General features: G+C 42.3%; 1 protein-coding gene across 3 annotated transcripts; it reads right to left on the reverse strand.

Annotated features, from left to right (window-relative positions):
- Positions 1-46: 46 nt before the first annotated feature.
- Positions 47-25,412, reverse strand: YARS1 (tyrosyl-tRNA synthetase 1). 3 transcript variants are annotated; one of them, XM_032495829.1, is made up of 13 exons: positions 25,214-25,412; positions 22,199-22,405; positions 21,888-22,063; positions 16,255-16,384; positions 13,957-14,037; positions 10,173-10,265; positions 8,206-8,341; positions 7,646-7,731; positions 4,806-4,941; positions 3,954-4,051; positions 2,896-3,089; positions 2,234-2,375; positions 47-903 (listed from the first exon to the last, which is right to left on the reverse strand). In XM_032495829.1, exons 2-13 carry the CDS (start codon positions 22,235-22,237, stop codon positions 793-795), a joined length of 1,422 nt encoding a protein of 473 aa, XP_032351720.1. In that variant the 5' UTR covers positions 22,238-22,405; positions 25,214-25,412; the 3' UTR covers positions 47-792. The 3 variants fall into 3 exon arrangements, with proteins under 3 accessions (XP_032351720.1, XP_006176273.1, XP_014407434.1); XM_006176211.3 differs by having other exon boundaries at positions 22,199-22,345; positions 25,214-25,285; XM_014551948.2 differs by lacking the exon at positions 25,214-25,412 and adding an exon at positions 25,057-25,177 and having other exon boundaries at positions 22,199-22,345.
- Between the last annotated feature and the right edge of the window lie 72 nt (positions 25,413-25,484).

Below are 25,484 nucleotides of genomic sequence, written 5' to 3' on the forward strand. Positions count from 1 at the left end.
CACTATTCTTCTCTCCTGAGATGGTCCAGCTCACAGACAGGTCCCATCCAGACACCCTTATTCAGACATTTTATTTGAATTTACAACAGTGATGCTTGAGATGCCTTATGGAGAATTACTCCACCCTCTCTGAAGAACCAGGCTGTGCCATCCACCCTACTTCTGATGTTAACACAAAGCTGCCTTAGGCAGTGTCCCCACCTAGCAGGATCAAGGGAAATTCCAGGAGCCCTGGGGCAGATCCTGCCCCACTCCCCACCTCCTCCCCAAGCCTCAGGGTTGGCAGGCACTGGGGAAAGCTGCCAACCACTTGGTAGACCACTAGGTTCTCTGTTTTCCCTTCCCTTTCCTTTTCAAATCCCACAGTTTCCTGTTGGGGAGAGGCTGTAATTAGCCCAGTTCAGGCACGAGATCCCAGCCAGAGGCACCACTGCTGGGATAACTCTAGGAAAACGGGGAACCAATATTTTTCCAATTAGAAGGATTGTGGCATAAACTTTTTCTGAGTTGTTATATTGAAACCAGATTTCTCAAGTCAGCTGCCAGGGAAAGAAGGCAGAGCTGAGCTCCCTGTGTTGCCTGGCCCTCATCACTGCCTGGGAGGCCAGCCTCTCACTGTGGCCAGACAGGATGATCCTGGATTCTGGGGAGGCTGAGCTGCCCCTTACTGAGGTCCTGTACCAAACTCCTGCTTCAGTGTCCTGAGAGATGGGTAAACGGGTGATGGACGGAGCAAATTAAGGAGACAGCAGATGACTCAGGATGAGAGACAGGAGGAAGATGCTGGGCGGGCTAGCTGATGTTCCCCCCTTTCAGCGATTTACAGGAGATGGACCCCAGCTTGGTCATGAAGTTGGTTTGCTTCCACTGTGCGATGCAATCCTCAGAAATTTTAAAGTCAGTCTGGACAAGATAAACCAAAAAAAGTGATTATAGTGATGATGGCAAGACGGCAAGAAAACAAAGACTCTCTGGTACTACTAATAGAGTAAAGTGACTCAATTTCTCTAAGAGCAGTTTGTGAAAAGCTTTCATGTCAAGGTATTCCTCTCTTTTGCCTAAGGTAAGTTCATTTTAGGGATTTAGTTTAAGAAAATAATCAGAAATAAGTACAAAGAACTAGGTACCAGGACATCCATCGTAGCATTCTAATAGTGAAAAATGGAGAACAACCCCAATGTCTAATCAGGTTTTGGTTAAATTTGATAGTCATGATACAATACTGTATTATAAGATCCACCCTTTCAATATTTAAGAAGATGGGGAAATTTTTGAGGCATAAAGTTAAATTTTTAAAAAAGCAGACTAAATATATTGTATGACTTAAACTGTAAATATATTATCACTATGCATAGAAAAAGCCCAGAAGGAAATAATCACTAATGACATTTTTCAGTATCACTAGGTGGCAGGACTATGGATATTTTATTTTGTTTTCCCCTACATTTTAGACATTTCTACCATGAAAATTTATTTTATAGCTTATTTTTATAGCTATAAAACTATCTTTATAGAAATATAACAAAACTTATTTTTATAGAAAAAAATTAGGGAATCAAAAAACCAGCGTGGAAAACTAGGAGAGGGAATAGACAGAGCCATTTGCCATTTGCAGGAGGATGGAGAGAGGTAGACACCACTCTAAATGCCCCCCCAGAAACACTTTGTCTAAATGAGGAAACAAGGTATTAACTAGAAAAAGTCACACATGTAGTGGTGATTCCACAAGGACAGTGAATCTCTGCTGCCTTATTCATTGATGTAGCTGGAGCACCTAGGACAGTGCCGGACATTTATGTTAGGGATTCCATGTTTGCTGAATGAATGAATGAATTCGAGGCAGGTCATGCAAGTCAGTGCCCCTCAGGGCAGAGAGAATGAGTGGGCAGGAGGGACCCTGGGAGGGCTCTGAGCCAGGCCTCATCACTTCTGGTGACCCTGGGTGGCCTTCGCAGGTATCCTGCGAGGTAAAATGGGGATAATCTATCACAGACTGAAGATCTAATGAGGAAACCTCAAGTCCTTCACACAGTGCCTCACATCATCTGTCAGTGCTCAGTATGTGTGAGGGCCCTCAAGCTCCTTAGGTGCCTCATTCAGAAAGGTCTGGAATGAAGAAGAGAGGGGCTTTGATGCAGGAAGGCCTGGCTGGGAAAAGGGCAGATTCAGTAAGAACAGTCTGGGGACACAGTCCAGGTGGCCTGGGTAAGAGGGAAAAAGTGAAGCTTTTTACCTGTAACTTCTCAAAGACTTTCTTCTTGGGCTTAAGCTCTTCATCTGGTTGACCCTTCTCATAGCCCTCCACGAACACTCGCTCCCCGGGAGCAGAGCCTGCAGGAGGGTCCAGAGGCTCAACCTGGCGGCTCACCCCTTCTCTGGGAAGACACACAGGACAAGAAAAGAGTGAGGCTATGGATGGCCTCCAGCTGCTGTGGAGGCCAAAGCATTGGAGCCTTTACCTCCGGGCCCCCATGGGATTTAGGGCACTCTCAGTGCCAGAGCCCCAGCAGTCTCTCACTGCTGTACTACGTCTTTGGATATCACCAGCACTGGGTTAACTGGGACTAAACTGAAATCCTATGTCAGGAGAGATTCCAAAATCTGGGCTTTTAGGGGAGGAAGTATGACCTAACAGCCAATCAGAACTGGCCTTGAATCCTGGCTCCACCTCTTACTAGTAGTGAGATGTGAGTATGCACACAGCTTTAACTCATCAATTTCTGTTTTTAATAAAGTGCTTCCTCCATGGTACTTGCACAACAAATACTTCCTCCATGCCTCATCTTTCAGGTAGTGTTCCCATGGCCCCCACCTGGCCTGTGGAGTGGCCATGGGCTAACTCCCCGCTCTTCTTGGCTTCCCCAGGTCCTGTGCCCTGCCCAAGCCCTCACTCACAGAGAAGCACACAGGAGCATGCCTTGGGACTCGACTCCTCTCATCTTCTGGGGCTTCAGATTGCACAACACCACCACCAGCCTGTCGTGCAGTTCCTCCTGGGGCACAAACTGCACCAGGCTGCTCACTACCGTCCGTGGCTCAGCTTCCCCGACATCAATCTTCTCCACGTACAGGCTGTCAGCATCTGGGTGCTGCCAGCAAGAGATGTCAGTCCTGGAGAGTCTCATAATGGAATGGATCATGGGGCTGGTGAACCCTCTGACTCCAGAAAGGGGACTCCTATGCCCCACAGAGGCTCAGGAGGAACCCTCAGAAGTTAACTCTCCAGGTCCCAGACAGTAGACATGAGGGGCCCTGAAGAGGCAGATCTGAGTAACAGGAGCCTAATTACTTGTGTTAGAGGCAGAAGGAATCTCTAGCAGAGACAATGGCCTGAACTGCCTGTGTGGCTATCATTAGGTAATATGCTGCCTTAGGTCAAACTCAATCCTGGGGGGACTGGAGGATTGGGGAGGACAGCTGCTGGCTTAACTACCTGAAACAAGAGCATGAGCAGCTATTTCAAAGTAGTCTGGTGGGTGGTCTATATGGAGAAAAGCAAATCAATACTGGGAGAAAGAAACCCACACCAATGGTCCCAGGCCACTGGTTGCATAATCTTCTGTCTCTGGGAAAAAGGAAGGCCTTCTCCCTTCACCATTTTCTGGGGCAGGGAGAAGGAAGGACCAAGGGGCTGATTCAAGATAAGGCCTGCAGCTAGTCCAGACAAGCTGGGAGAGACCAGGTGAGTCCATCAGACTGGATTGGAGAGATAAACAAGTTCCCCCTGACTAACATCCTCTCCCAACTCTGAGTTCCTGGCTCTGTTTGGTTGCATTAGGTCCAGAGACAGCAAAGGGAAAAAAAGCCTGACGCCTGAAATTAGATGCCCGAGTTCTGACTTGCAATATGACCTCAGGGATGTTACTTCCCATCCCGGGCTAGGTTTCCTCCAGATGGAAACAGACAAACCTGACCTCTGTCTGCCTCTCTAGGATGTGGTGAAAAATGAATACCTTGTCCACACTGATGATTTTCCCCACACGGATATCCAGCCGGGATGGGATGACCTCCTCTGGTTCTGAATTCTTGGGAGGGCCTTTGGCAATGGACTCTGGGAATGAGAAGAATCCAAGTGCTCAGAACTCTCCTCCTTCCCATGACAGGTCAGCTGCTGATCCCACCAAATGAGGATACTAGTAGGACTTAGTGCAGAATCCCCAGAATCTACCCACTGAATTACACGTCCTTTAAAACAGAGCCGGCAGCCTTTGAGGAGCAACAGGCCAGATTTCACCTCTCTCCCTCGCGTCTTGAGCTGGAGGAGGGGAGGGGCCGGCAGGAGCTATGCTGCCATTCCTGCATTCTGCTTGTATGTACTGAGTCTTTTCTGGGAGAGCCACACAAAACCATCAACGTTAACACCTCAGCATCATGGATACAGGGATGGCCAACTAAGAACCAGTCAGGAGCATGCGGAAGGTAACTGGGCGAATCTAGAGCTGAGCTTCCCTAAGAAGCTGGGCAGTCCCGGTCCGAGCAGCTGCGTGACCCTCTTGGTCTAACTGAACTGGTCTCCTTAACTGAAAGGGTGCATTTTGTGACAGGATCAGGGACATGGCTCAGGCCAGCGCTCAGCAGTGTTGTTAGAGCAGGATATAATCACTTCATAGTACCGACCAAACCAAAATCAAGAAGACTGGAGTTCCATTCCAGGAGTCAACAGGGCATGACATTCCTGCACTGTAGACCCCTTGGTTTCTTGGGCCTCAGCTGAAGACAGAGCCTTTTCTGAGGCCCACTGACAGGCTGTCTACCCTGATGATGTCAACCCCTCCCTGGCCCTTCCCCTCCCCAGCTGGCCTTACTCTGCTTCGAGGGGTCTGGGTAGGCAGCGCTGGACAGTTTCTTTAGTGCAGGGTTATTAAACTTCTCCCGGATGGGATCCAGCAACTTGTTCAGGGCGACTTCCACAGAATTCTTTAGGTCTCCAGGGTGTACAACCTGCAAGGGTACAAGGCCAGGTGAGACAAGGGACTTGAAAGGCCCACGGGACACCTGAATCTAAGAATAATGCACGTATAGGATGTAGGGTGTTTTCCTGGTAGAGTCTTACTTGATCCTCTGGACAACCTTGTGAAGCTGGTAGAGCAGAGAAAGCTCTATGGTATCTAACTTGTCTGAGACCCAGGGCTTTGGATCCTGAATTCCATACTAACTTGAGGGGTTTTAGAGGCTGAATGCATTTATTAGTCAAACTCTTCTAGTCCCTCCATTTATGCTCAGAGTAGTGGCATAAACCAGTGCTGTCCACAGGCAGAGGGGCGTTCACAGGGGCAACCCAGAGGTGGGAGACAGCCTGAGGGAGAGCTGATGGGCAAGAAGACAGAACAAGGGCTCTGCAGCTAGACTGCCCGGGGTCAGCGTCCCAGCCAGCTGGGCGACCCCGAACCACGCACTTCACCCCTCTGAGCTGTGGATTCTTCACTTAAAAAATGAAAATAACACCACCCATGTCTCCTAGAGCCGGAATGAGGATTAAATCACATAACGTGGGTGAACATGGTGAGTAGTGCCAGTACATGGTAGGAGTCCAGTAAGTCCATTTTCCCTCTCGTGTCCGGTGACTAGCGCTTTTCCACCCCAAAGCTGGCCTGAAAGGAACTTCTAGATATTCTGAGGGGGTATCCCTTAGGCATGAATGCCTGTAATAAAACAATGCCCACATTTTTGTTTCTGGTGCTACTCCTTCATTTCCTTGGGAATGTTTAATTAAAATTTTTAACAGACCCTTGTAAACTGATTGACTTAATAGATTGCAGCAGCAAGGGAGCTGCTCTGCCACGTACAAAACCCCAGGGAATGTTTCTTTCTTTTTTTTTTTTTAACTTTTTTTATTGAGTTATAGTCATTTTGTTTCATTTTTAAAAACAGTAAAATGTTAGACCTGTCCTGTCCAATATGGTAGCCACAAGCCTCAGTGTGGATATCTAAACGTAAATTAAAGTTCAGTTCCTCAGTTGCGCTGGTTACGCTATGAGGTTCAACAGCCACACGTGGCCAGTGGTGGCTGTGTCAGTGCGGACAGAACCCGTCCACCGTCACAGGAGGTGCTGCTGCTGAATGCTGCTCAGGCTTTTTCTCCAGAGCATTTCTTCTATGCCTTCTTATCATTCCCACCAAGGACTGTTCACAGGGCTGAGGAATGGAGTGTGGGTTCTGTGGCCTGCCTCAGACTGCAGATGGAAGGCTTTCAGAGAATGGCTGTTAAATATCCAAAATATGGGCCTAAGGGCCCTCAGACCTCAGAGGTCACTGAGTCCTTTCCTTGGATTTGACGCTCAGACCCTCACACAACATTGCCTCTATCCTCTGGCCTCTGCCCGAACACCTCAGTGACAGGGACACAAGGGCAGGTAAGACAGCCCTGTCCATCACCACACTGCAGTCATTGGAAAGTTCTTCAAGCCTAAATCAACCTCCTGGTGGTCCCCACCTGTGGTCCTGGTTTAGCCCTCTGGTGCCACAGGAAGAAACCCAACTCCTCTCCCAGGAGAGCCCTCTGTGCATTTAAGGACAGCTGAACACAACCTGGCTTCCCAGCTAAACATGCCTGGTTCTTTCAACTGTGCTTTTGTAACATGGTTTGCAATCTGCTTCCTCTCATGGCATCTTTCCTTTCCCCACCAACACACCCCAGACTGTCAAATTAACCTCATAAAACTGAAGTCCAGGGCTGAACGCACAGCTCTGAAGGCACTTGGAACAATGGAGAACTGAGCGGACAATCAGCTCTCTGGTTCTGGACTCTACATTTCTGATGACTTAGGCCAAGACCTCGTTGCCATTTCTGACAGCCCTGTCACATTGCTGATTCAGCCCAGATTCAGAGTCAGTCAAGACCCCCCATTTTATTCCCCACATATACTGTCAGTACTCTTTCCCTTTATGACCTGGCCCTGCCTACCTGTCCCATGGTGCCCCGCCTCACCTTGTAGACACCAGTCAGACCAAACCACTTGATTCCTTATGTATCATGCTGTTCCACCTTACCACGTTTGTGCACAACGTATTCCCTCACAGATTTCCTTGTGAACACCCACCTCATCCTCAAGTGAAACAGAGTCTGGATGTTGTCCCCTCCACAAAGCTTTCCCAGACAGCCAGTTAGTCACTTCCTCCTGCTCTACTTCTGGACCATGTATACATCTTTACTGTACAGTAAGGAGTAAATGATGTTTGTTTACATGTCTGCCTCTCCTTCTGGACTACGAGCTTCATGAGGATGGCATCCTCTTTGTAATGCCAGCCCCTAGCACGGTGCCTAACACATGGGCACCTAGTAAATCTTTCATTAAACTGTTTGTCGAAATGAATATTATCCTCTATTTGGTCCTTTTATAGTTATATCTCTTTTCTGAACCTTGATTTTGCATCTGTCCCTCAAATGCTTCAGCTTGCTGGGTTTTGTCCTTTGTTCCAGGTTAAGTCCTTTCCAAAATGATGAAGACACTAGTATATTAGCTTTATGCCATTTGCTAATCCAATCCGTGGACCACCTGAACCCTCATCTAACAAAATTTAACAAAATCTGTAGCCTCGAGAGCATCATGACAGAGCCCTGTGGCACAGAACCAGAAACCTGGTTAGGCCACCACAGAGAGGTGTGTCAGTATGAGCACAGTGGGGATTACTCCTCTGGTATTACCTCATCAGCAAAGTCCTTTTCCAGGTCCAAGTAAGCTGTGTAGGTTTTGTTTCCACCCCATTTTTCATCTCGAAGGATCACAAACTCTGTAAGAAAAAGGATCCATGCCAACAAACTCACTGATAATGGCAAGTCAGCATCCCTGGCCCAAATGTGTGGGTATTTGTAGTTTCTGCCACATATTCTGAACTTCATCACACGGCACTTTATTGTTTTTAAGTTGGATGAGTGGCAATGTTGTACACCCAGCTAGCATCCAAGCTCAAAGGGAAGGACTGTGTCTTACATCCCTTTTGGATTCCCCTGGTCTGACAATGCCTGCCTGCCCCCTTCATATCTACCACCCATGCTGACACCCAACTTAGAACCTAACCTGGTAACAAACACACAGACAGCTCAACGTTATCTCCACTTCAATCACACGTTATGAGAAATCAGAGCGGAGAAATCAGGGAAGCCACCCCCTGGAGGAAGTCTCTGTGACAAACCACAAGTATGATCATGGCACTGGTTTTGGTATTTCAGCCTGGCCTCCAAGGAGAAAATGGAGAGTGCCTCACCAGACTTTAGGGGGAAGAGGACGTGCTTGATGAAGGACAGAACGCCATTGTTCTCCACGTTCCCTGGCTCACAGAAGGCCTTCTTCAGTTTTTTCTTCACATCCTCTTTCCGATCAAGGAGATCAATCTTGGACTCCTAGAAGCCAAAGAGGAAAAGAGGACCTCTTGTGGTTGAAAATGAGAACGTGCTCAACTAATCTGTGTGTTTTAATTTTTTTGAACAAAGATTTAAACATTAACTTTAACAAAAGCAGAATTAATCAGTGAGGAACCACTCACAATACTGCCACCCAACAAATAAAAATATTTTAATTTTGGGGGGTGGGGGTTATAGCTCAGGGGTAGAGCACATGCTTGGCATGCACAAGGTCCTGGGTTCAATCCCCAATGCCTCCGTTAAGGGGGAAAATAAGATGGAAAAGGCATTAAATTTGTACAATAAAATATTTTTTTTAATTAAAAAAAGAAAAATTTTTTTTCTGTTCTTCCCAGGCCTTATTGCAACATATAGAATTGTTACAAATTTGTAGCTGGAGAATAAATGCCCTTTATGTTTTCACTTGAGACTATATCATAAGTACTTCTGAGTGGCTACGCAGTCTTCACATGTAATTTTCATGCTATTTTATATTCCCAATTATTAGTGACACCATAATTTATTTAGCAATTTCTAAACTGTTAGATTATGAGCTGATTTTTACAAATTATACACAATGCTATGATGAACATCTTTGCAGAGCTTCCTTTGCCTTCTCTAGGATTATTTCTTTAAGCTATCAAAAATTGCTAGGCCCCAAACGGTCTTCTAACAGGCATACACCAAGTGACACTGCCACCAGCAACATGTGAGGATACCTATTCCACAACAAACACCAACACCAGGTAGTATGTATTATTTAGAGCCATTTTTCCTTTTTAGGGTAATAGGCTTTGTTTCTTAGTTTAGAGTGACTGAGCTCACGCTCATTTTTGTGTTCAGTGGTTACCAAGCTCTGGTCCACATGTGACGGGTGTGAATCACCTGGGGCGCTTTAAAAAAACATAAATTACTGGGCTCCACCCAAACCTAATGCATCAGAATTTCCTGGGGTTGGGCCAGGCATTTGTATTTTAAAAAGTGATGCTGATGCAGCCACGTCTGGGAACTGCTGCTAGCACTGGTTTCCAGGATGAAGATATGGTGAATGTTACCAAATAGGATGAGTGATAACACCTTATCAGAGAAGCAACTGACACGTGGAGCATTTTAATGAAAGAAAAAGGAATGAGTTTATTCCTTTAAAAAGTTTCTATGCTTATATTTACCAGTTTCTGGTCAAAGATCTAGAAATCAGACTTAAGAGAGCTCAATGAGCACCCAAAAAAGAATCCAAACAGAATCAACTACGAGGATTTGAAAAAAAAATACAGATTCCTGAGTTGTTTCCCAGAGCCACGTTACCAGCATCTCTAAGGACAGGGTCTAATCAACTCTCTCTCTCTTTTAAAAGTTCCCCAGGTGATTCTGAAGATCAGCCATGTATGGGAACCCAGCATTTAACATTTTTTACATCTTTGGGTTCCACTAATTCCTTTATTCTGTGCTCTTAGTGATCAAAATAGAAGTGTACTTTCCTCGAGCAGAGGAAACATCACCCTAACCATCAAGATGCTAACTGGCGAAATGCAACCACAGCCTTCTCACTAACAAGGTTGAATTTTATCACAGTTCTATGGGTGAAGACATTACTTTTGCTTGTGTTTTTTACCAGTAGCAGTAAAACTATTAAAATTGATTGCTTTCTATCAGGACTGCTTCCTGGGTCCTTCAATATTCAAGAACCACTGGAATTAACTGGGTAACTTAAGATTCCTTATGGCTCAAATATTTGAGAATTCTAGTTAGCCAAGTTACTGTTCTTTCTAGTCTTCAATTTCTTCATCTCTCGCTAAAGATTTCCCAACTCAAGTCAGAGTTGGCAACCTACCTCTTCTGAAGAGCTCATTTTGCTGCCAGTTAGTCCTGGAACCATAGGATTCATCAGATGGACCCGTTTTGAATAGCCAAGTGCAGGGAGGTACTGAGGGGTTAGAAAGAAACACAAAAAAACAGGTATTAGTGTAAATCCTCCTCGGTGCCCCAATCTCATCTAATTTAGCCAGCCACCGAATAGTTTGATATATTCCTTCCAATCTTTTCTCCACTGAATATATAACTTTTCAATGGTAATCATAATATAAACAAAGCTTTTTTCTCCTACTGTTTCTTTTTTTTTATTAGTATTACATCGTGAGGTTACTGGATTCACCCAACCACCATAAACAATTCTAAAAGATGGAAGTACAGTGTAGGGCTACAAATCTTGAGAGAAGGGAAGTTGGGTGACCCCACACCACCCTAGCTTGCTCCCTGATGGCATTTTTTTCAAACTGAGTACTGAGAAAAAGTGACCAAGCAGAGAGCAGCAGTCTGACTAAGCAGAGGAGACAGAGACTGGAGTTCAGGGCTGCCAGGAGGCCAGGATTTGAGAAGGGTTCTAGAGAGAAGGGAGCCCCCTCTAAAAATCTAAGTCAACATTCTCCATTGAGTGCTTGACTGACTCACAGCTGTGTGTGCATTCAGAGAGACACCAGGAAGCCCAGCAAAAACAAGCTCTGGGAGGCTGGAGACCTGAGCAGAGGTTTGAGAGGCTGCACAGTGCTGGGGAGACAGAGGTTGAAATTTAGGTCCAATCAAAGCAGAGAGGGCTTTGTGAGCATCCTGAGATTTCAGTTTGAGATCCTAGAAAGGCCACATCCTGAGAACAAGGTCCACATCATAGGAATTAAGGCATACTGAAATAGACCTGTTCTAACAAAGTCCAAAACCAACCCCTGACAGGATCAAGGTGATAAGTCAGTAATTTAACAGCCTACAGAAGACATAGCACTCTGTAAGCATAATCCAGAGTGTCTACAGCATATCTACAATGTCTCTGACACAATAAAAAAGTACTAGAAATGGGAAGTAGAAAAAAAGTGACTGATAGTTCGGAGAAAACAGTAAGTAAAAGCAGACACAGAAATAATCCAGATATTGGAATAAGCAGATCGGGATGTCAAAATAATAACGATTGGTGCACTAAAGGAAATAGAGGAAAAGATGGACAAAAGGGAGAAAAGATGGAGAACTGTAAAAGAGAATTAGAAACTATAAGAAAGAATCAAATGGAAGTTCTAAAATGGCACAGCGTGATGCTGGGTGGCTTTAACAGAAGATACGATGAATGAACATGAAGAAAAGTCAATAGATAATATCCAAACTAAAGCACAAAGGGAACAAAGGAAGGAAAAGAACAGAACAGGCCCTGAGACACATGGGACGTGATCAAGAGGTCTCATCTATGTAAAATTAGCATCTCAGGAGAGGAGAGAGAGAAAGGACAGAAGATATTTTTTTTCCTTTTCATTCTTTAAAAAAAAATTTTTTTAAATTGAAGTGTAGTTGATTTACAATGTTAGTTTCAGGTGTACAGCAAAGTGATTCAGTTATACATATACATACGTGTATATTTTTTCTTTTCAGATTCTTTTCCATTATATGTTATTATAAGAAATTGAATATAGTTCCCTATGCTATGCAGTAGGTCCTTATTGTTTTGTTTATCTATTTTGTATATAGTAATGTGTGTCTGTTAATCTCCAACCCCTAATTTATCCCTCCCTGTCCTTTCCCCTTTGGTAACCAATTTGTTTTCTATGTCCATGAGTCTGTTTTTGGTTTGTAAATAGAATTTGTATCATTTTTTTTTCAGTTCTATATATAAGTGACATTATATTTGTCTTTCTCTCTCTGACTTACTTCACTCAATATGATCATCTCTAGGAGGGCAGAAGAAATATTTAAAGGAAATAAGGGGACAGTTAAAGAGGAAAATTTACCAAATTTGATGAAAACATTGACCCACAGACTTAAGAAGCTCAGCAAAATCCAAGCAGGATAAATAAAAACACTGTAGTCAAATTGCTGAAAATCAAAGACAGAGAAAACCTTAAAAGCAGCCAGAGAAGGGGAGGGTATAGCTCAGTGGTAAAGCGCGTGCTTAGCACATGGGAGGTCCTGGGTTCAATTCCTGGCACCTCTGTTTAAAAAAAAAAAAAAAAAAAAAGCAGCCAGAGAAAAGATATATTATCTGCCAAGGAGAAACAAATGATACTTACAGGTGACTTTTCGATGGAAACTATAAAAGCCAGAGACAACAGGACAACTCCTTAAAGTGCAAAAGAAAAATAACTGCAAACCTAGAATTTTATAGCCAGCAAAAGCAAAAGAAAGTTCTCGGACAAAAGAGCTGAAAGGACTCATTACCATGAGACCTGCAATGTAATCCCAAAATACAAGAGGGTCTTTTGGCTGAAGGAAAATGATCCCAAATGGAAGCACAGAGGCACAGAACAGCAGGAAGGAGTAAAGAGCATCAGAAAGGGTAAATATACATGAAAATTGACTGTTTAAAAAAACAATTATAGTCAAGTCTTTGGGATTTAAAATATACGTAAAAGTAAAATATATTACTATAGCACAAAGGGCAAGAGGGTATTAAGTGGGGTAAATCTGTTGTACGTTCTTGCATCTTTGGGAAGTGGTAAAAATATCTAACAAACTTTACTAAATTACAGAGATAGATGTTGTAATCTCTAGTGCAGGGCTGGGCAAAACTTTCTTGAAAGGGTCATGTAATAAATACTGTAGGCTTTGTGGGCCACATGTGATCTCTATTGCACATTCTTCATTTGTTTCAAAGCCCTTAAAAAATATGAAAACCATTCTTAGAGCTTTTGAGTCATATAAAAACTGGCCATAGGCCATATCTCTGTTAGAATAATAAAAGAAGGCTCAATTAAAAAATTAATAGAGGAGATAAAATGGAAAAATGAGAAATACTTAAGTAATTAAAAAAAACCCTTGCTTTGTAAACATTTCCCCATTCATTAAATATATCTAACAACCATTTAAAAATATTATATAATATTCCATTCTGAGAATTTATCACCATGGATTTAACCAATCCTTTGCCACTGGATATAAGATTATTTCTAGATTTGCTTTAAATTGATAACATGATAAATACTTTTATACATAATTCAAGTTGTACTTCTAAAATTATTCCTTGAGGACACATTTGTATAATTATTAGGGCAAAGGGTAGAAATATTTCAGAGTCGTCAAATCACCCCCTAGGAATTTACATTTCCACCAGCAGTGTTTTTTCCACACTCTTGCCAATATGAGGTTTTGAGAAGCCTTCAAAAATACCAACCACTTCTCAATAGCCCTTTTCAACTTACTTGAGTTCTTCCCCAGAGAAGAACAAGCATGGGTTTGTGATTTCCTCCTTTTAAACCTGTTAAGCCTCATCTCAGAGACGAGTGGTTATGGAAGATCCAGAGCAATATGGACCACATGCTCTGGGAAAGAACAATGGTTCTGACTGGTGGTTCCTTTCCCTGGAAACTGAGCTGTTAGGAAAGAAGCAAATACTGGTCTGGGGGCAGCTTCCTAGTGGCAGCAAGAGCCCAGGCTTTTGAGTCAGACAGATCTCAGTGCTAATTCCTGCTTAGTCATTAACGGTGACAACCTTCTTATTCTCTTTATCCTCAGTTTTCTCATTTGCAAAACAAAGAGAAAAATACCTACCACACAATATGATTGCTGGGACCAGCACATTTGAGAGACTTTAACGCATACCCCTGAGGCTCAAAAGAGAAAAAGAGAGGAAAGAGAACACTAACCTTCTCTGCAAAGGTGAAAATCTTTCTCTGATCAACGCCTCCAAATTGAGCATCTACTTTCAAATACTCTTCATCCAAGGCCTGTGGAAAGAAACACATGAACATAAACTCCTACTGTATTTCCTCTGTATGCATCTGAGAAATCAGATACTTTTGAAAACCATTAGATTTTTCAGAAGGAAGCAAATAAGCAGCATTCAGCCTCAAGAGCCAGATACACATTTGCTGAGTGCCTGCAAGGAACAGTCCTCCACATGGATGTCACGGGGTAAAATAAGCAGCGTCTCCACCCTCAGGAAGCTCAGAATCCAGAGGGAAGGAGGGAAAGAAATACTATAGTCATGCCAAAGGTACCCAGTGAACAAGGCAGCCTGTGACAAGTGTCAGATAACTGGCACAAGAAACAAGTGCTATGAGATGGCAGGAAAAACAGGAAAGACTGAACTATCACTGATACTAACTGATTATCACTCACTACATGCCAGGCCTAGTGCCAGCCCTGTGGATGCAGAGATGAAACAGACCCAGATTCTTCAAGGAGTCAATCACCCAGTTGAAGAGAGAGACCCGTAACCAGGGCATTTCAATACAGGGTGCCAAGGGCTAACTTACACGCTCACTTAAGGAAGATGCTAACATGAAGAAAGAAATGGTTATTTCTATCTGGTCAGACAGGTGGCAGTGAAGGCTTCCGAGAATCAGATTATGGGCTGATCTTGGTTTTGAAGAATATATAGATATATATAGATGTTTTTCACCATGCAGAGGAAACAGAATGTAAGAAGGCACAGAAGTGTTAAGTGTTTAAGGAAATTATAAGTGATTCATTCTGCAAAAGCACAAACCTCAAGGGATGTGGGAGATGGTGCGTGATAAGGTTAGAAAAGTTGGTGAGGACCCTGAATGGCATGTGAGAATACCTAGCATCATCCTGGCCAGTGAATAATTTGAAGAAGGGAAGGAAGAAACATGACCCACATGGCAGAAAAATTACACTAGTAAGAGGGTAGAGTGTGGAGTGGTGGCCTATGGGCTGAAGACAAAGAGAACAGCTAGGAGGCTGCGGTGAGAGTACAGGTGAGAAATAATGATGAACAAAGTTAGTGGGGATGTAGAGCAAGAATGGGGGGAGGGTATAGCTCAAGCAATAGAGCGCATGCTTAGCATGCACAAGGTCCTGGGTTCAATCCCCAGCACTACCCCTAAAATTAAATAAATAAATGAACCTAATTATACCCCTCCCCCCAAAAACCTAAATAAATAAGTTACTCTTTAAAAAAATGAATTTAACAGATTTTTAAGAAGTAGAATTGATAAAATTCAGTGCCCGATTGGCTAGAGGGGAAGAAAAAGGTGAATAAGCAGTTAGAATCTAGAACAGCACTGTCCAATAGAAGTTTCTGTGAGGATGAAGATATTTTCTATCTCTGCTGTCTGACAGGTTAGCCACTGGCCACACGTGGCTTGTGAGCAACTTGAAACACAGCCAATGAGACGGAAGAATTAAAAATTTTAATGATTACTTTCAACAGCCACATAGGACTATGACTAGGGGCTACCATAGTGGGCAGTGCAGACCTAGAATGTCTGACCAAGGGCAGGCTTGATTTTCTTACATCATTCAAGAAATATACAAAGGAAAAACTAGGTCTATTGACATTTTTTATCCTACCTTCCCTGAGCTAATAACCAGTATTAACAGCTTGGTTTGAATTTTTCCACACTCTCTCCATGCTCATAGCAAATACACACACACAAGAAGTACGATGTGTTTGTTTTGCTTAATGGAAAATAGGATCATGCCTAAAATTGACTTTTACCCATCACTCTGAAATTAACGTTCTTCAATTAAGGGATTACGATTAACATGAAGAAGATGTGTCAGATGAGCAGTGTTTTTAAAGAAATTTTTTTGGGCGGGGGGTAGTAATTAGATTTATTTATTTATTAAATTTATTAAATAATTAAAATTATTTATTTTAAAATAGAGGTGGTGGGGATTGAACCCAGGACCTTGTTCATGCTAAGCAAACGCTCTACCACTGAGCTATACCATCCCCCTAGCAGTGTTTTAAAGGACAGACAGGTAGGCGAAGACTTACAGCTGAAGAAGTCAAACAGTGGTCCAGGGAGTCTGGGGAGAGGGGTGCGGGGAAGGAAGACAGGAAGGCAGGCCGACAGCATGATGAAGGAGCAGCCAGTACGTCAGTCTAACTGGGGCTGAGAGACAGGTTTGCGACCAGTAGTGAGAAACAGTGCAAAAGAGGTCACTGGGCAACTCCATCCCTCCTATGTTACCTGCAGCCCCGGGTACAGCAGGCCACTCAGCAGCGGGTGCTCCACCTGCTTTACCACCTCAGCTCCAGCCTTCTTGGCGTCGTGCTGTGTGACCACGGAGGAGAGGCGATACACATCTAGTGTGTACTCTCTGAGGGGGAAACAAGAGCGGACAGCTGTAAGGCTGGGCTCAGGCCTCAGTCTAATCCTAAAGCGCGTTATTACTTCACTCTCCCAGTCTTAAGACTTTCAAAGAGAACACTGCCTGGTAGTTTCTAACATGTGAGTGGTCCACCCTCTCATTCAAAATACTACTTTATTTTTATTTTTCCTTTCTTAAGATGGCTTTAATTAATCTTTTTCTTCGCTTATCTCTTGAAATACAGCTTCTGTGCCATTCCCCTCCATTCTCTTCTGGAATGCCTATTAAATAAACAGCAGAATTTCTCAATGTATCTTTTATGTCTTTCGGTTTTTTTTTAAAACGTAAACACATGTAAGGAATAAAGAGCAATATTAAGAATAGAGTAGCCACCACTCAGTTTAAGAAAAGGGACCTAATTACTTCTGATGCTCCCATGTAACCCTCCATGACCCTATCCCACTTCCTCCTTCTCCAGAGTAACCACGAGCCTGAACTTCTGTGTTTCTTTCTAGTTTTATACTATGTTGTATCTCTAAACAATGTGTTATAAATATTCTTACATGTGCATCCTGGTATACATGTGCAAGTTCCTTTATATATGCTCAGGAGTAGAATTTCTGATCATAGGAGATTTGCACCTTGAACTTCAGTTCAACATAACATCAAACTATTTTCCAAAGCGGGTTTTTAAAATCAGTTTTATTACTTAATATTGTTATTATTTTAAATTTTGCCAATTTGGCAAGCATGAGTGGTTTCTTACTGCAGTTTTAATCTACATTTAAAAAAATAATAACCAAGGAGGGTAAGCATTTTTCCATAAGTGAACTAGTCATTTGGTTTCTTCTGTGAAATGTCTATTTAAGTTTTTCCTACTGGACTGATTCATTTTTTTGACAATTGCTTTTGTAGTTTTTGACATATAATACTGGGCATTATCTCTTTGCCAGTTATACATGTTATAAATATCTTCACCCAGTTGGTGGCTTGTCTTTTTACTTTATCTTACTTTCAATGTACTGAAGGTCTTAATTTTAACAAAGTTGAATTCATCAATCTTTTCCTGTGATTTGTGCTTTTGGTGTATCTTGTTTAATTTTCCCTGACCTGCGATCATAAGACTGTCTTATATATTGGCTTTTAAATGTTTTATAGTTTGGCCTTTACAATTAAATCTTTAATCCACTTGCATAAAGAGATCATTTTTTTCCCTATATGGATAACCAACTGTCTTTGCATTACTTTTTCTTAAAAAGTTTATTCTTTCTCTGCTGACCTGCAATGCCAGCTCTGTCATAAATCAAGCTTCCATTATCTGTGAGGATCTATTTCTGAACTTTCTATTCTGTTCCAGTGGTTAATCCTCTTTCCCCATGCTATATTAATGACATAAGACTTGGTATCCAGAACACTTTAGGAACTCCTAAAAAAAAAAGTTAAAAAATGGGCCAAAACACTTGCATAGACACTTGATTGATAGAAGAGGAAACACAGATGGCCAAGAAAAACATGAAAATGATTTTTTTTGATAGATATTTTCAGGTAGTTTACTTCTATACTCGAATGGTAGTTTGGGTGGATAAAGGTTTTTAGGCTGGAAATTCTTCTCCTTCAGAATTTTAAAGGCTTTGCTTCGTTTTTTGGCTTTCAATGTTCCTTTGGAGAAATGCAAAACCATTCCAATTCCTGACATTTTGTATATGACTTCTTTTGTTCCTTTGGAAGTATGGATAATACTTTCTTTTTGTCCCTAGTGCTTTGAACTTCCAAGAGAATGCACTTTAACGTGGGTTTATTTTCATTCATTGTATTAGGCACTCAGTGGACCCTTTCAATCTGGAAACTCATGTCCTTTAGTTGTCCTTACATTAGTATTTCATTGATGATTCCTTCCCCAGTACTTTGTTCTCTTTTCTGGAACACTTATTACTCAAATATTAGACCTCCTGGCCTAGTATTCTAGTTTTTACCTTTTTCTTTCTTTCTTTTTTTTCTTCCCCATTGTGAGCTGTGAGGCCACAAAAACCGAAGTTCAACCACACACAATTCAGTGAGGCCCTCATGGTACATGCAGTCTTCAGTGTTCTATTTATCATATTTTACAGATTCTAGGACACATTTTAAAAAAAACATTTAGCGTCTCTGAAATCTAGACGGCTCTTTTAAATAAAGGCATGTTATAGATTAATTAGCAGTGTTTTTAAAGACATCTTCGATCAACTGAAGTACAAATTTCTTTGTATTCCTACTTTCACTTCGTTTCTGGCCACTGAGTATTCTTGACTAATTTATCAGTTGATTTACCTGAGGCACTTAGGAAGCTTAAAAAATATTTTATCCAGCATTTTAAAAATGCTTTTCAGCAGGAAGTTCGGTCAGAGTATCTAGTCTGTCAGATTGCTGGAAACAAAAGTCCTTCACCACATCTCAACCACTTACAGTTTTTTTTGTCCATCTCTCTGGGCTGCATTTTAGGTGAATTTCTTAGTACACGCATACCTCGTTTTATTGCACTTTACAGACACTGTTTGCTACAAATTGAAGATTTACGGCAACTTTGCATTGAGCAAGTCTATTGGCACAATTTTTCTAACCGCATTTGTTCATTTCGTGTGTCTGTGTAACATTTTGGTAATTATCTCAATATTTCAAACTTTTTCATTATTATAATATTTATTATTATAACATTATTATAATATAGTAATCTATGATCAGTGATCTTTCATGTTACAGGCATACCTTGGGGATACTGTAGGTTCAGTTCCAGACAACCGCAAGTAAGTAAATATCACAATAGAGTGAGTCACACGAGTTTTTTGGTTTCCCAGGGCATGTACAAGTTATATTTATACTGTACTGCAGTCTATTAAATTTACAATAGCATTATGTCTAAAAAAAGTATATACATTAATTTAAAATACTTGATTGCTAAAAAAAAGCTAACCATCATCTGAGCCTTCAGCAAATTGTTATTTTTTGCAATAGTATCATCAATAGGGGTCTGCTAGCTTCAGATTTCATGAGGTTTAAGGAAAGAAGCCGTCTCCATAATATAAAAGTACAAGGTGAAGAAGCAAGTGCTGTTGTAGAAGCTGCAGCAAGTCATCCAGAAGATCTAGTTAAGATAATTCATGAAGGTGGCTACACTAAACACCAGATTTTCAGTGGAGATGAAACTGCCTTCTATTGGAAGAAGATGCCATCTGGGACTTTCATAGCTAGAGAGAATGCCTGGCTTCAAAGCTTCAAGCACAGGCTAACTCTCTTGTTATGGGCAAATACAGCTCATAACTTTAAGTTGAAGCCAGTGCTCATTCACCACTACAAAAATTCTAGGGGCCTTGAGAATTATGCTAAATTGTGGGGAGGGTATAGCTCAGTGATAGACTGTGTGCTTAGCATGCACAAGGTCCTGGGTTCAATCCCCAGTACCTCCTTTAATAACTAAACAAACAAATAAATCTAATTCCCGCCCCCCCCAAAAAAAAGTGGGGGAAAAAAAGAATTAGGCTAAATCTACTTTGCCTGTGCTCTATAAATGGAACAACAAAGCTGGGATGACAGCACATCTGCTTATAACATGGTTTACTGAATATTTTAAACCCACTATTGAGACTTACTGCTCAGAAAAAAAGATTCTTTTCAAAACATTACTGCTCATTGACAATGCACCTGGTCACCCAAGAGCTCTGATGGAAATGTACAATGAAATTAATGTTGTTTTCATGCCTGCTAACACAATATCCACTCTGCAGCCCATGGATCAAAGAGTAATTTCGACTTTCAAGTCTCATTATTTAAGAAATACATTTTGTAAGGCTAGAGCTGCCTTAGATAGTTATTCCTCTGATGGATCTGGGAAAAGTAAATTGAAAACTTTCTGGAAAGGATTCACCATTCGAGATGCCATTAAAAACATTTGTGATTCATGAGAAGGGGTCAAAATACCGACATTAATAGGCGTCTGGAAGAAATCGTTCCCAACCCTCACAGATGACTTTGAGAGGCTCAACATTTCAGCGCAGGAAGCAACTGCACATGTGGTGGAAATAGCAGGAGAACTAGAATTAGAAATGGAGCCTGAACTGCTGCAATCTCATGATAAAACTTAAGTGGATGAAGAGTTTCTTCTTATGGATGAGCAAAGATCATGGTTTCTTAGATGGAAACCACTCCTGGTGAAGATGCTGTGAAGATTATTGAAATGACAACAAAGGATTTAGAATATTACATAAACTTAGTTGATAAAGCAGTGGCAGGGTTTGAGATGACTGACTCCAGTTCTGAAGGAAGTTCTACTGCGGGTAAAATGCCATCAAAAGGCATTGCAAACTGCAGAGAAATCGCTTGTGAAAGAGTCAATCGATGTAGCAAACTTCGTTGTTGTCTTATTTTAAGAAACTGCCATGGCCACCCCAGCCTTCAGCAACCACCATCCTGATCAGTCGGCAGCTGTGAAAATCCAGGCAAGATCCTCCACCAGCAAAAAGATTATGACTTGCTGAAGGCTCAGATGATCAGCATTTTTAATAACAAAGTATTCTTAAATTAAGGCATGTACATTTTTTCTTTAGACACAATGCTATTGTACACTTAACAGACTACAGTATACTGTAAACATAACTTTTATACACACTGGGGAATCAAAATATTTGTGTGACTCACTTTACTATGACATTTGCTTTATTGAGGTGGTCTAGAACCGAACCCACAATATCTCTGAGGTATACACTTTATTTAAAACTCTCAATGTTTAAAAGTAGGAAAATTATGTTAGAAAGAAAATTATGTTAGATGAAGTAAAAAGAGAAATCAACTTGTAAGGGAGAGATCTGGGTTCACATCATGGCACTTCTGCTTACTAGCTGCACAAACTTGGGAGAGTTAGATCTGAATCTATTTCCTCATCTGTGAAATAGGCTAAAACAATGTTTACCTTAAAAGTTGTTCTAAGGGTTTAAATGCAAAAGTCATCAGTAGGGTGATACATGGCTTATCTGTCAGGTTAAAAATTTTTTTAAATGTGGAAACTGAGGCAGCAGAGGGGAATTACTTAGGAAATTGTAGGTTAAAAGACTAAGACACAAAATTTTATATAGCTAACATTACAAATATGAATAAAACTGACGATAAGAAGCAGTAAAAATTGTGGGGGAGGTAAGAAATATTTCAGATATTTTTCTTTCACATTTCTTTTATCATTATTTGCTGAGGTTGGAGGGAGAATGGGAGGTTGAGCAGTTCACCACTCTTCCATATATATGCTCTGAGGTTTGCATGGCCAAGGACTTTGCTATGGTTACACTCACATTTCCAGCAAATAAGATAATACCTACGCATTTACTAGTCAGTAGACTTTTGATGGATGAATTAAAAGGACAAAGGGTATAAATTTTTTAATGGTTCTTAACAGGTAGAGACCAATAGCTTCTAACCCAGATTTGAATACCTAGACTCCCCAGGCCAGTAATTAGCTAGCCATGAGGTGGGCGGATGATCAAGCACTTACTTGCTGAGCTGGTAATCAGTGCCTTTGATGAACTTGAGCTTCTCCAGGGGCACACCAATGCTCTCCAGCATTGCCTTGATCACATTCTCATAGTAGCTGGTTCGGAGTTCTAGAAGTTCCCACGGGGCTTTCATGTTATCCAGATATGCATGAAGGTCCGCAAACAGAACCGTTACCTGGTCATACGAGATAAGGGGCCACCAAAATGTGAATTTGTCCAAGTACCTCCAAACAAGTGGGACAAGTCTAGTAAAGTCTCTCTTTTGGCCCTTCCCTAAGGCAACTGCTTGGTTTATAATGTTAGTTCTTACCTCACATCCTGCTTTCAGGAAGTCCGCTATCTTAGACATGGGCACGAAGTAAGCCACATGTGGCTTGCCTGTGGTTGCTGTCCCCCAGTAAACTTTAAGTTCCCGCTCCTTCAGTATCTCCTTCAGCTTCTCTTCCCCGAGAACCTCCTGTTGTGGAAGCAGAAGAGCTGGTTTAATGCCGGTGCCCCACCTTGCTCATCCTTTACCCTGTGACAAGGAAAACAAAGTCAGGTATCACTGAGGGTCCAGGCTCAGAGCAAACAGGGAGGTCCGGCCAGGCTCTCAGTGCTGAGTGAGAGCCAACCTAAGCCGGTGCTATTGCTAGTACCATTCCAGGGGAATGACACTGACATTAGGGGAATGGAACATGTCCCCAGCCGTATCTTCCTCTCCAGCTATCTCTAAATCACACACTCTCCTTTCATGGCCAACTTCTTGAAAGATGTCTCTTCTTTTGGTCTCCATTCCTTATTTCCCATTCTAGTTTGAACTCCATACAGCAGCACACCACTGAAAATGCTCTTGCTAAGATGGCCCCCTTGTTGCTAAATTCAATGAATACGTTTTAGTCTTTGCTCCCCTCTGAAACAATCTCCTCTTTTGTTCTCCTGTATTTTACATCTTAGTTTTCCTCCTACTTCTCTGGCTGCTGGGACTAAGATTTCTTTGCAGCTGCTTTCCTTCCTAATCATTAAATACTAACAATCTTCGGGGTCCTATCTCTTCTCTTCTTACTCTCTGTTCTCCCTAACTGATCTTCTTCTGTGCTTCGGTTACTACTTATGATCTAGTAACTACCAAATCTCCTGCTCATACCCATATATAAAACAAGTACTTTTTATCAACCCAGTTAATTCAAACTTGACATGTTCAAAATTAAACTGATACTTTCATCTTCCTATCTCACTCCCAACCATCTTTTTCAATTATAGTTTCACACCTAGTGAAGTACATGGTACTATCATTCACTGAGTTGCACAAGTTACTCTGAAACAGCTCTTAACTCCTCCTACTTCTCTCTACCTCTACACCACCTAGTCTTGGCCACCATTCTATCACACTAAGATTACTACTGTTAATAGCCTCTTAACAGGTCTCCCATATCTACTCTTGTCCCATGTCCCAAAAGAAAGCCGGGGAGGTCTTTAAAATCCAAACATATTTAAATACTTTAGTAGTTTCCTTTTGCCCTAAGACAGTATTAGAAAAATCCTAATAGGCCAGTATGCTGCTGATAAGATTTTAGTGTTTCTTCAAGTAATGGTTTGGGGAGGCTGCTGGAAGCCATGAAAGACAAAAATTGTTTTGCTGATCTGAATCATCACCTATTAGCAGGACTCGTTAGAATTCTGTTTCAAGCCAGCTGGAGACTAATCCTGCATCCTTTGAGCCTCTGACTATTTGGACACTTGGAGACTTTTCATTACCCAAGGAAAGGTCTTATCACTTACCTTTTAAGACCTGAGTAAGTCAATGCCCCTGGCTTTGTGTGTCATTTGTCCCCAGCCACCACTGTTTTATGGAGAGAGGCTAGGAAACAAAGGATCTAAGGGCAAGCATGCAAGAATCTCTGGTTAAGATCAGTTATGAGTGAAAATACCCCAAATGTCCATCAACTGACAAACAGAGAAACAAAATGTGGTATATCCTTATAGTGGAATATTATTCAGCCATAATAAGGAACACAGTTCTGATAAGTGCAACAACATGGATAAAATCCGAAAAAATTATGCCAAGTGAAAGAAGCCAGACACAAAAGGCCATGTATAATATGATTCCATTTATATAAAATACCCAGAATACACAAATTTGAGACAGGAAGCAGATTAGTGTTTCCCTAGGGCTGGGGTGAAAGGAGGAATGGGCAGTGATTGCTAAGGGGTATGGGTTATTTTTGATGATGAAAATGTTCCAGAATTAAATAATGGTGATAATTGCACAATGGTATGACAAAACCAAAACCCACTGAATTGCACACTTCAAAAGAGTAGATTTTATAGGATGCGAATTGTATCTCATAGAAAGAGAAAAACAAGCTGTGGCCCAATCCATGTGTCACTGCTCTTAGAATACCCCACAGTTTTAAACATAGCCTACAAAGCCCTCATGACCTGGTCCCTGCCTCCTAAACAAACACATAAAATATATAGTATGTCAGATGGTGATAAGTTCCACGGAGACACAACAAAGGCAGAGCAAGGGATGGGACAGTTCTGGGGGCAGGGTTTGTTATTTAAATAAAGCGGTCAGGAAAGGCCTTTCTAACAAGAGAACAATAGAGGCCTGAAAGAGGCAAGGGAATGAGCAATATAAATACTTATTAAATCTTGATCTTCATTTTGCTTCCTCTACTCCAGCCAAGGTAACCTTCTCTCTGAACCTCAGGGTTCTTTCTCCCTTCTGGGTCTTGATCTGGGTTCCTTTTACCATGACATGTTTTTACCCCTGACTATTCCGGTTAACTTCTACTCCTGCAGTTCTTGGAAACAGCAGGAACATATGTAGAGTGAAGAGGTGATCTGCATCCTTTTGGGCGCAGTTTAGAGGTCACTTCCTCAGCTTTCCCTGACACTCCCCCTCAGCCCTCTCCTTTCAAGAAAGATCTCCACGTAAAGTACCTTCCAGCACTTGTTTCGACTGTAATTAAGTGTTTGGGTTATGGCTCATTTTAAACGTTTGATTTCCTCCAGACAAGCTCCGGGAGGGGATGGCCCTGACGTGTCCCCAGCCCCCAGCACCGCGCCTGGCACATAATAGGGTAGGTAGCGTGGGAGCCCTGGATTCAAACCCTGGCTTGACACAAGTAACTACACACAGGTGAGCCCACTGTGATTTCTGTGGTATCCAGATAATCGCACCTGTACTGACTGACCGGCAGTGAGGACTACAATCTCTCAGAGATGCCTCGGTGCGGAGTCCCCGGCCCCACACACTTACGACCCCGTAGCGGGGCTCAGGATCACTGGACCTTGGGCCCCTGTCCCCAGTGGCTCACTTCCAACCCCGAGGTCCGACCTGCAGGTTCCGGGTGATAAGGTGCAGCTTCTCTTCAGGGCTCAGAGCGTCCCCCATGGCTCTGTCGCCCTCGACTCCCTCGCTCAGCACGGCACCCCCTCCCCTTCCTCGGTCACCGTAGCCGCCGCCGCCGCCGCCTGCCCGGAACTGTCACGCGGGGTCGGTTAGGTTGCATCAGCTGAGCTCGTCGCTCGGCTTGCTCGGCCTGGACCCTCCTCCTCCTACCAAAGGCCAGAAAAGAGTCAGGAGCAGCGGAGAGTGGAGCGGGTCG

Source organism: Camelus ferus, chromosome 13 (assembly GCF_009834535.1).
Source record: "Camelus ferus isolate YT-003-E chromosome 13, BCGSAC_Cfer_1.0, whole genome shotgun sequence".
Taxonomy (NCBI): Eukaryota; Metazoa; Chordata; class Mammalia; order Artiodactyla; family Camelidae; genus Camelus; species Camelus ferus.

Bases quoted from the DNA above. Each gene is read 5' to 3' on its own strand.
- YARS1 (XM_006176211.3), bottom strand. From the start codon at position 25,270: ATGGGGGACGCTCTGAGCCCTGAAGAGAAGCTGCACCTTATCACCCGG. The intron at 16,385-21,887 runs GTAAGTGCTTGA...TTTCCCCCTCAG, and splicing joins ACTGATTACCAGCTCAGCAA to AGAGTACACACTAGATGTGT. The intron at 904-2,233 runs GTAAAAAGCTTC...TATCTTGTCCAG, and splicing joins AAGTCTTTGAGAAGTTACAG to ACTGACTTTAAAATTTCTGA.